The sequence below is a fragment of the Anolis sagrei genome, chromosome 5 (assembly GCF_037176765.1).
Source record: "Anolis sagrei isolate rAnoSag1 chromosome 5, rAnoSag1.mat, whole genome shotgun sequence".
NCBI classification, from domain to species: domain Eukaryota; kingdom Metazoa; phylum Chordata; class Lepidosauria; order Squamata; family Dactyloidae; genus Anolis; species Anolis sagrei.
In genome coordinates, this window is record NC_090025.1 from 81089398 (window position 1) to 81101552 (window position 12155).

Sequence of the window (12155 nt, forward strand, 5' to 3'; positions counted from 1 at the left end):
TCATAACACTGGCCTGCCAGGGCATGACACCTTCAGCTTTTCCTTAATGGTACCAGCATGGAGTTGCGGCACAGCATTTCCCCATAGCAACACACACATATACAAGCATTAGAGAGCTCATATGAACATAACCTTTAGAACAGAGTCGTGACTGTAATAAATGTAGCATACATTATTACTGGAAGAAAACTATAAAATAAAGAAAAAACAAAGCATTTGGTTTCTCAATTCTCGGCATATCACTTTAGATTTTATTCATTTCAAAAACAATGACATGATAAACAGGAGTAGGATGCAGGCAACTAGCATGGTTAAAATAAACTGTGGTACTTTAATCAAACACACCCAGCCATTAAGGCTGTTTCAAATAAAGGAGATTCGAAATATTTCATTTCATGTGTTACATCTGTTATTATTGACAAGACAGAAACATTGTATAATGTATGTTAATGCCAGGGCATTTGGGGATTCAAGTGCGGTACTGAAATTCCCAGATCAAGATCCAACTCCTAAAACTGTTTTTTAAAAAATTGGTTAAAGAAGGATTTTGCAGGTTGATTAGTGAGGTAGAAGACTTACTTGACACAGAATTTGCTACATATACCTTAAAATGATGATGTGATTTTAGTTATGAGATCGCCTAACGGAAAGAATCGATTGTAAAAAATAAAGTTTGTGGCAAAATTGTTGTAACCTAAAGCATTGACCAATAAGAAGTTTGGTTTATCAGGGGAAAGTCCTACCTGACACAGAAAATTGCCTTTATATTTTGATGATACACTTAAATGTAATCTCAGAAAAATTCTTTGGGCATTTTCTAGACTTTGGGAACCTTCTCAAGGAAGGTTTGTATTATGCATTATTTCATATTTTTTGTTTCTTACTACCGTATATTCTGGCATATCACACAACTGGGCATATAAAACGACCCCCAACTTTTCCAGTTAAAATATAGAGTTTGGGAGATATACCCGCCGTATAAGACTACCCCTCTTCCAACAGACACCAAATAAAAATTTTAAAAGCATCAAATTTGATGTCAATATGGTAATTTTCCTATTACTGTACCTTCCTCTCTGCCTCTCAGATGCGCACCTGCACCACTTCACTGCAGTCTTTAGGAGTAAGATCTGAGAGGCAGAGGAGGAGGTACGGTAATAGGATATAAGGGCAGGCCAGACAGGCAAAAGAGTTGTGTATTTCTGGGCTCCGAGCCACTCTATCTTTTTTTTCCATACCCCGGGCGCCCTGGACACCTGCAGTTTTCTCTGCCCTTCACTTACATGTTCCCGGGGAGGCGCCCCTTCACCTCACCATCGGGACTGCATTAAATCCACGAATCCTGATGAATGGATTTTCTTCAACTGTACTTGTACAGTGTCGCCCTTAATGCTTTCATACAGTTGCTGCATACGGCAGGGATGTGGCCACTGCCCTCACAATATGCTTCTTGGCCTTTTGGCTAAGATCAAGTGTAGTATCACAATATGCAGTAACCACAGATTCTCCAATCCAGATTGGAAGTTTCCGCACCCGCTCTATAAGACGACTCCCGGTGTATAAGACTATTCCCGCATATAAGGTGACTCCCATGCATAAGGCTACTCCAGTGTATAAGACAACTCCGGCATATAAGACGACTCCTGTGTATAAGATAACCCCTGACTTTTGAGAAGATTTTCTTGGGTTAAAAAGTAGTCTTATACGCCAGAATATACGGTATTCCTTCCTGTAAGAGGGAGAGTTTGTTTGGTTCAGAGCTTGACAAACTCTACAGTCCTGCTTTCTTTTAATGTCTTCTCTGTGGATTTTGTTTATTCTACTGGGTTTAGATCTCCTTCAAAGGTTTCAGAAACATGTTGCCGGCTCTCCTGGGGGAGGCTCTTAAGTTTGGCATATTTAATATTTAAAATAAGAATTGTTAACTCAATGAGCATTGAGCTATTTTGAATGACCTGATTAGTCCTGCATCCAATTTTGTAGTATTCAGAGCATTTTCAAATCTGAGACTATTTTAAGGACCTTTAATACATTTTAAAATGGAAAGTTTTGTATCACATAGGCTAATATGCTATGGATAATGTGGATATATTTTCTCCTAGGTGGGAAAAAACTCTTTCATGCTTAAAAATGCACCTTAATTTAATACTGTTCAGTATATTATATATAGTAGTAAATAAAGTAGTAAACTGGTTATGTGCCAAAAAAGAGCTACACGTTACAAGGCAATTACAACTTTGACACAAAAGTAAAACATGTTTTCCAGTATCTGAAGGCAATTCACAATCATTTCCAAAGTATTTGTGAGATTTAAGGCCATTTGTTCTAATTTAAAGTTTTGACACAAATACTCACAAAAATGTGAACTTCTTGTAAAAACTGTACATGCAAAAACATTTGATAATTGGAATAAGAACAGGCATATCAGAAAATACTTGAGTATTTCTATACACAAAGTTGTGCACAAAGCAACATTGCTGTGCAATTTTAACTCCATTAATTAATATATTACCACTCGTGTGCCTATGTGGCAGTGTGACAATGTCAACAGCCAACTCAAAATGAGCCAGCATCCCTTTTGAGTGCACAACACAGACAAACTTCACATCAAATGGCAATTTGCATAAGAGCTTTATGTTACTCATAACAAAATACCCACCTGCAGAAAACAATATGACGCCAAAGCTCTACTGTATGCAAGCTACTCTACACATTACACAAACTCAGCTATAAGACTCAAAAGTTATTTGATGCAGCCATTTTCTAGGATTACACTTTGTTGATCAAATTTATTTTGCCAGCATAGTCAGTCTTAAAAAAATGTAAACACAAGTTCTTTCAGTAACAGTAATTCCTCGGAAAAATACATATTGTACACTATTCACATTTTGGAAGCTTATTCTCGAATATTTCAGATGCATTCTTAACTGAGCACTTGGTGAGGTGTTTCCATTAGCAAGACCTTTGAATGCATTTGTCCCACGTCCCTGCCTACTTTCTACTCTTAGTCCGGCATTCGTATTTGTCTGGACAATCAGTCAGAGAGATATTGCTTCTCTTGTGGATATTACTATTGCAAGATAGAAGACAATTTGATATTCCAAATTCTTATGATTAATTATAAAAAAGTAGTTAAATTTGAAAAGTAGTAACATGTAAACATTGATACATATGAATTGCATTCACATTGTATGTACATTATAAATCAGGAAAGACAAAGGACTTCTGAATAGAACCTGTGATTTGTGCTTTCTCCAGAAATGTGACAATATCCTTTTCTGTCAGAAATTAAAAAAACAAGAACTCACGAACAGACACCACCATTTTGCTCCTCATACATAAAAGCTGCTCAGTTGCGCATGCAACCAGATTTGACATTTTGGTTTATGAAGGTTTATTTATTTTGCTCCAAAGCCCACCATAATCTCCTGCTGCATACAAAGTTGAAGACTTGGCCACACCTTGTTGGCCCATCAACGTGCATCACTGTACTCTAGCACTTCTTTAGCAGTGCTTTTGATCTGTGAAAATCACTTAGCATCCAGTGTGGTCATATCTGAGTCTGCACTACATGAATAGGTGGTGTATACGGAGGCGGTGCAGGAGATGGCTTGATTCCTCTGACTCTCATGTAGGAGAGAAATTGGTCTGGGATTTCAGCTAACACATCTCTAGCAAGTCTGGCCATACTTAATATGTGATTTCCACTTCTGTCAACGTAATCCCGGAATGGTACAAACTGAAATGAAATGGGGAAAAAGTCTTCAGCATTACTTATGTCCCACTAGACAGAATTAAAACTTGTGTTTCAAAATAGAATAACATTTATTTAAAAATAACATCCAATAAAATAACTGAGAGAAAGAAATTGGTAGCATATGATTTTGTAGACTAAGGCTGGATCTACACTGCCATATAATCCAGTTTCAGAATGCAGATTAACTGCATTGAACTGGACAATATGAGTACAATGACATATAATCCAGTTCAACACAGATAATCCGCATTCAGAAACGGGATTATATGACATTGTAGATAGAGATTAAGTTGAGTCCCTCAGATGCAGATTTACGGCTTATCTATACAGGCCTAATAACCTGTAATCACTATGCATTTGATCCTGGATGTCTCCATGATGTTCTTGAACCTCGCAACTGGCCCCTGAAACTCTGGAGCAATTTGGTACATTGTGAAAAAGCAGGACTGGGCCTGATTCTGATTTGGTACAGTGTAGACAGCAGGATTGGGCCCAATTCAGACTAGCTCACTGTTTAAACATCCACTTCTACTAGCGCAGGAAAAAGGGGGCAGTTTAGGCCCCTCCCTCTTCCTGGTTGCTTGGACACTTCTCCTTATGTCAGTATAGGGTGCACATGATGATCAGGAGCTGAGAATGGTGACGGAGACAAGGACAGTGATGAGTAAAAGAGACTGACGGGGTCTTGGCTCACCTGAACTGTCTGGACTCTGAGTCACTACAGCAGTGAGTTCGGGACAGTGCATGTAGCCATCTCTGGGGGTGCCCCAGATTTACCGGCAAGTGTGGATGATGAGGCCTTAGTTTATGAAAGCTTATGCTACCAACTGTGTTTTCTCAAGCATGCTACAAAATCCCTTTGAATACTAATATTCTAGGGGCATTAGCTGTTTGCTGCCACTATCAGAAGAGAAGGGGGGATATGTTTGGTGAAAATAACTGGTGTCCTGATTGAAATTTTTGCATAGCTTAGAGCAGCATTTCTTAACCTGGGGGTCTGGACCCCTGGGGGAGAGCCAGAGGGTTTAAAGGGGGTCACCAAAGACCTTCAGAAAACACAGTATTTTCTGTTGGTCATGGGGGTTCTTTGTGCCAAGTTTGGTTCAATTCCATCCTTGGTGGAGTTCAGAATGCTCTTTGATTGTAGGTTAACTATAAATCCCAGTAACTTACAACTCCCAAATGACAAAATCAACCCCCCCCCCCCCCAACCCTACCAGGATTCAAATTTGGGCGTATCAGATATTTGTGCCGAATTTGGTCCAGTTAATGAAAATACATCCTGCATATCAAATATTTACAATTCACAACAGTACCAAAGTATGATTACCAAATTTCCCTGAAAATAAAGAACTATGCTTGAAGAATATTCTGTCAGTGTAGTTTAAACCATTTTAGAACTCCAGCCAGCTGCAATTTGAAATTACTTCACATTCCATTATCTAAATGTCAACCTGGAATATGTGACATTGACTAGATTTGACTTCTCAAGGATACTTAGATCTATCTAAGCCAGTGTTTTTCAACCTTCCTAATGCTGCAACCCCTTAATTCAGTTCCGCATGTTGTGGTGACCCACAACCATACAATTATGTTCATTGCTACCCCATAGTCAACTTTTCACACAAAGGAATTCCTTCTATCAGTAATATACAGAACAACAAATAGTTGTGAAAGGGTCCTGGTTCTGATTGCCAAATTTCAGAGCAAACCTCTGCTAGCAGAACAGATTTTATTCAGTGTGGTTGCTGGCTATTAAGGTAGGTTTGGGGGAACTTGAAAAGATCTGCTAGACAGAAGCACTATTTACCTTACCTGTACAATATCCCTTTCTGCATATACTCCTCTTGAAGACAGTCTTACTTCATCACCATCCAATTTTTCCATGGCTTAAAAATAATGGTAAACATATGCATTACTTTAATTTTGAATTTCATCTCATTAAATAAATATGAAAAAAGACATTTTTTCTGTTGCCAATTTCCCCCTGAAAACCTGGTTCCTCTCATATATTTGAAAGTCTTTGCAAATCCTATAGATAGATAGAGATTTCCATGTACCTGTATATCTATATCTCTATATATACATGTTTGCAAGTCTTTATAATATCTGTAAATCCTATATAGATATAATTATCTACATATAGAGAAATGTCTAGATAGATATATATGAATATAGATATATAATATTACAGGGGAAAATGCACACACAAATACATATAGACATGTCTAGATAGATATATAGGGTTTGCAAATATTGCAGGGCGAATGCACACACACACACACAGAGAGATGTCTAGATAGATATAAACATAGATAGGGCTTGCAAATATTTCAGGAGAGAAATACACATATATAGAGAGGGGATTTGAAAATGTTTCAGGGGGAAATATGTATGTGAGATGAGTATATATAGTTATAGATCTGTATCTAGCTCTGCCTTGTTTATATAGGCATTGAATGTTTGCCTGTTACTATGTTGGAAGCCGGCCTGAGTCCCCATGGGGAGATAGGGCAGAATTCAAATGAAGTTTATTATTATTATTATTATTATTATTATTATTATTATTATTATGTTATTGCTGATACCATATTGTTTTTGTTTACACTACTTTTAGACTTACAGAGCTAGTTTACTATTTTTCTTTGAAATACGGTAAATATTCAAAAACATTTACCTACTGATGCCTCAATTAATGTAATTGTATTGGTATCTATTTTTATTTTGAAATTTACCAGTAGCTGCTGCATTTCCCACCCTCGGCTTATACTCAAGTCAATAGGTTTTTCCAGTTTTTTGTGGTAAAATTAGGTACCTCGGCTTATATTTGAGTCGGCTTATACTTGAGCATATACGGTATTCATTTTCACCCTAAAGTCTGGATGGATGAGGAAGTAACCAAACTGTGACAAAGTGAGTTGAGGGGGGGGGGCACCATGCCCAGAACTGGCCACCAGGGAGAGTCAAGAGAATGGTTTGTTGAAAAGCCACCCAGAAAGCTCCTCCCAGATTGAGGCATACAGAGGCAGACTCCAGAGCCTTTCTTGCAGTCTTGACATCTCCCTCCTTCTCTCCAAGATGGGTTGGCCTCTTGCATCTCAAGCCAGAAAGAGTTTGCTAAGTATCTTTTGAGAATTCACTCCCTTGACACCTCAATCCAAAGCATAACAGACTCCCTGAATATCCCCAATTACTACTAACTCCTGTCATTGACCTGTGTATAAGTTGACATTCATATATAAAATTAATGCATATAAATGATATAGATATACAGGTATACAGGGATTGCAGAGGCTTGCAAGGGGAAATGTCTATATATCTATAGGAGAGATTATCAAATATTTCAGGGGGAAATGCTTTTATAAGATTAATGGATATTCCTGACTTGCAAGGGCTTCTATCCCTCTCCTTTTCCCTTTCAAAACATTCCAGCCTGGGAAAAGAAGCAGAGCAGAAGCACAAAAGAAAACACACTGTTTAGGGAGGGGAAGATGAAAGAGAAATATATCATATATTGTAAGTAATGGCCTCCAGGCTCCACTGCCCGGCTTGACCCCATTATAAACCAAGGGAGGGTTTTTCAGCTCACAAAAGTCCTGAAAAACCCGGCTTATCTTCAAGTATATACGGTACCTTCTGAATTAAACATTCTTTAGTATAGTTTTCCTTTATTTACAAGACCTTCTAAAATCAGGACACTCACCATCAAATTCTGCTGGTCCAACTCCCACAATTATTATTGACATTGGAAGCCTTGATGCCTTCAAAAAAAGATGCAGAATCATCACTGCATAATTTTCAATACAAGGTTTAAATAATTTTAAAATAGACTGTGTCATACATTGTAGCTGGACATTCTAAAATGCCACACTTTAATATACTGCAATAATGATCTAAAATAGATTATTTGGTTTATTTTCCTCATTTATATCTGCATGATTTAATTTTGAATTAATTACGGAAAGCACACAGAGAATTCTTTCATGTCCTCATTAGAAAATGCAAATTGTATTCGCAGTCATATTTCAAAGTCTTGCAACCAAAATTTAGTTATTTCAACCTGAAGTGTAAAAAATACATAAAATTCAATTCCTATCTCTCTCTGCTTCCTTTCATAGTCCATGTGAAGCAACAATTAAGTATTCAACAATATTTTGTGGATTTCATTGTCTTCTGTGTCCTGAAACACATCGTTATGCCTTTGTTATCCAGTGATTAATACTTTACTAATGGTGGGTCCCTATCTTCTACTTACTTTGACATGCCGTATTACACTGAATCTAGGACACATCTATTCCCCCAAAATTGAGACTCCCAAAAGGGGTGCATTCTAGAATAGCGGGTGTCCTAGATTCAAGTTTTAAATAACATAAAGAGAAATGTGTGAAATACATGTGACCTGGGGATAGGTGGGTGACCATCTCAGAAATGAATGCATTATTACTAAATGTTGAATATTTTGCCTCTGAATTATTATGGATTGCTCAGCATGGATTCTTCTTCAAACTTGTCTCATTATCCTCCTTCAGACTTTTTGAATGATCATAATACAGTATCAGGCCTCACAATTTAATTATTTTATTTTTGCTAAGGGAAACCCCTAGTTCGGATTGTAACCTACTCACTCCCAAATTAATAGAGGTAATGTGCATTAGTGAACTCTAAATGTGATCACCTTTTTTCTTTTATTAATAAAGCAGGTTAATATCCATTAATATGAACAAAACAATCATAATTCCAGTCTATAAGAAAAGTGCAAAAGCAGATCCAACCAAAGCATTGAATGAGTGGTTCTGGGATCTTGAGAAAAAAGCAGACAGATTCAAATTAGGTCACTTCTGTCTCAATTGAGAAATAAACAAAACTTAAGAATGATAAATAATTTGTAAGTAGTTTTTAGATTTGTAATTACAATTTGAACTTATTTTTACTGACAGACTATGGCACAAATTGGTTAAGTTTGTAATCCATAAATGTTTATTATTGTTTTTAGTCAAGTAGTATATCAAAAAAGGAGCACAAAGATCTCGCAGTGGTCAATTTTGTTTACCAGACAAGATTAATTATGTTTGCAGACAAGACACGCTAGTATTATAGACTCCACTTTATACTTGGCTGATTTCTCCTCTTCTTAACTGACTTTCATTTTTTCTATCAGTAACCTTTTTATTCCTATGCAAGCTGCCAAAGAAATTCTGCTCTGCTTCTTTGCTAGCTCTCAGCGCAATGGAACTTTTCAGTGTTGAAATGCATTCCTACAACAAATTAGTTGCTGAGGCGAGGGAGGGAGGCAGTTGGACAGAGTCTGGCTTCAGTTTGGCAGCACAGGAGGAAAGAATAGAGCTTCAACACTTGGAAATATGGGACAATTGTAATGGGACAGGGTGTTGGGAATCAGCCTATGTTTGTATTTCAGGATCCTGATGTGGGAAATGATGAGGGAAATGATGGTGCCGAGGCTGAGGTACAAGATGGAGATGGTTTGGTCAATGATTTTCAGGCAGACAATGACAGAGAGGCCCCAGTGCAAAGGGCAGTTTCTCATGAGAATATTCCTGCTGGACCTAGTAATGATAGTTCACTCCCTCCTTCTGTGAGTTCTCAAGATTTGGGTCTAGAAAACAATCTGGCACCTGGGAATTTTAATGAGCAGTCAGATAGGGAGCTGAAGAATAGGTGGCTGGAGATTAGCCAGGATTGACAGCAAGCTCAGTATTTACCCCGCTCCGAAAGACTTCGTCTGATAAGGGGGAAATGTGGGGGAAAGCGAAACCAATTCCTGAGTTTTGGGATAAAAGGTTTGCCTCAAGGGGAAACCTGTTAGATCAGGCATCATTTGGAAACCAAGTTCCTGTGCCATGGAAATCCTGTTCAAGGGGTCTTGTTCTTGTGGAGTTTTTTTTAGCCTTTTGGATTGTCTTTGCATCCTGTGTGATTCCTGTCTGGATTAATGCTGTCTTGGATTGCTTTTATTATTTGTGTGGACTTTGCTTTGTGTTACTGCTTTTTATGGACTTATTATGTTTTGGAACCTTCTTATTTTCTTACAAGGATTTATTTCTTCTGACTATGCACTAAGCTTCAATAAAAGAAGATTTGTTTCTTCACTCTTCCTGTGATGTTTTAAAGTCAGAGGGCTTCTTCCTGACCTGGAGTGCAACACAGAGGCATTTTATATAAATCTGGGACTGTCCCTTAAAATTTGGGATGCCTGACAACACTGGACCCAGCATCCAGCATGCTGGATCGGCTTTGAAATATGGGTCAGTTTAGATGTGTGCTGACCCTTCTGGCCCATTACTGGTTTCCAATCTGTGCTCCAACAAATTCCAAAACCTTTATTTCTCTTTATGGAGGAAAATATTGTTAAAATTCTTTCTATTGATTTTTTTTTCTGTTTGCAGGGACAAAAAATGTCCAAATATTTGAAAGCCATGGTTTTCTGGTTTGCCACTTATGTTCTTAACAAACTCAATACCTTACTTAAAATTCCTGAGAAAGCCCATAACAGAAATGTTATTTCTCTACCTTGCATTGTGTGCCCTCAAAATTTTTGCAAGGATGATTTACAAGGTTTTTATACAAAAGTTACTGTTGCCCTTGTGCATTTTTTCATCACAGTTTTTGTGATATATATAATGCCTCTTTGAAAACCGCTTCCTGGTTGATACAAGGAGATTTTACTGTGAGTTCTCTTGGATGGACTGCTCACAGATCACACTTGAGTTATAGTTTTTAAGCTAGAGGAATGATAAACGTAATTATTTTTTTTTTCCATGAACTGCAGCATTTTCAAAACATTTTCCCTATGCTCGCTATTTTCATTTCTGTTATACATATGGTAGCTGACTGGAAATGAAATACATGTTATCTCATCATATAGTTAACATATACAATTTTATCATGCTATTATTACATCCATGATCAAGTTTAAACACAACTTACATTAACTATGGATTCCTTAGTTTGAGCCATGTCAGAAATGACACCATCTGTAATAATGAGAAGCACAAAATACTGGGAGCCATCTTTTACCGAGGCAGCATATCTAAAACGGATGAAACACAACAGAGCACACAATCATATTTGAATGTCAAACACATAAAACCTTTAAAAGCTTTTAAATCCACACTGACTAAAACAGGCTTAAAAATCCCAGTTTTCAGCAAGCAAGAAACAGGGAAGTAATTGTGACATCATCTGACATTCATATGCACAAGTTCGTTATACAGCTAGTCTATGAATAACTAAAGGCACGATGACATAATAAAGTATAGTGACAGGGCAGATTATTTATAACACAGAATGTATAAGCAATCTAGGATTTTTTGTTAAGGGCTGCAAGAAAAATATGTGGAATATTACAGTGTTACACTATGGGATATTTAAAATTAGGAAGTTATTGTTGTTATTGTTGTGACCTTTCAAGTTATTTCCAACCTAAAGCCCCCCATTTGGTATTGTTTAGTTACTGCTATTAGGTTAAATCAAGTTCATTCAAAGTTGCTTCCAAGCCTACCTATATCATCAAAGCAATTCAATCAAAGGTCAGTCCCATGAATTTTTTTAAAAAGGAGAATAAAATTTCTTGTGTGTTGTGCAAGTATGCCATTCTTTCCTCTGTCACTCTTTTGTGTGTTTGTGCTAAAAGGCAAAGGGGGTCCTCTTATATGTAGTGGGAACATAGGTAATATATTTTCCTTTTTTAAAAAACCCACATGCACATGCACTTCACAATTACAAAGGCCTATTTTCTTTCACATTACAGAATTATAGCTCTTTGTCACCATTTTATAGTTACATACTACAAAATCCTTGAAACTGTCAACTGAAGAGACTCTGGAATTCTCTAGAAAGGAATTCTAAATCCACGTGGGGCTAAAAGCGGTCCCAACGCATTATAATAATGTAGAGTTGTTCCTCCATAACGATGAATTCTGCATCTATGGATTCAGCCATTCTCAACTTGAAATAATTTCAAAAAGTAAACCACCTTGCCATTTAAAAAAAGGAACGTGATTTTACTACAATACTGTATATAATGGGAGGGTCCTAGAATAAAAACTCAGCCGATACTGAGAGCCCACTGTAATTTGAAAGAGATTGGTGTCTGCTGCAACACTTGCTTCCTATTGGTGGATCATGGGAAGATGGTTATTAAACAAAAACAAAAACCAAGGAGACCGCACAAACTTCAAGTCTGTCCATATCCATATTAAATACTCTTTACTAGATGATCTAGTGGTGGCATCATATCTGTTGGGGGACATGAGAGAAGTGTCCCTTGGGCAACGTCTTTGTAGATGGCTGATTCTCTCACACCAGAAGCGACCATATCTGTTATCTTTTTCAAGGATTAAATCCAAATGATATTCCCTACAAGTGAAGGCTTTTTGAA

General features: G+C 37.3%; 1 protein-coding gene across 1 annotated transcript in view; it reads right to left on the bottom strand.

Moving 5' to 3' along the window:
- Positions 1 to 215: 215 nt before the first annotated feature.
- CPNE8 (copine 8) overlaps positions 216 to 12155 on the bottom strand; it is a 65576-nt gene continuing 53636 nt past the window's right edge. Inside the window, exons 17-20 of the mRNA XM_060778411.2 lie at positions 10703 to 10805; positions 7461 to 7518; positions 5573 to 5646; positions 216 to 3739 (exon numbers count right to left, since the gene is read on the bottom strand). Coding sequence (XP_060634394.1) covers positions 3551 to 3739; positions 5573 to 5646; positions 7461 to 7518; positions 10703 to 10805 — 424 coding nt within the window. The 3' untranslated portion in view covers positions 216 to 3550. The remainder of the gene's footprint in view (positions 3740 to 5572; positions 5647 to 7460; positions 7519 to 10702; positions 10806 to 12155) is intronic.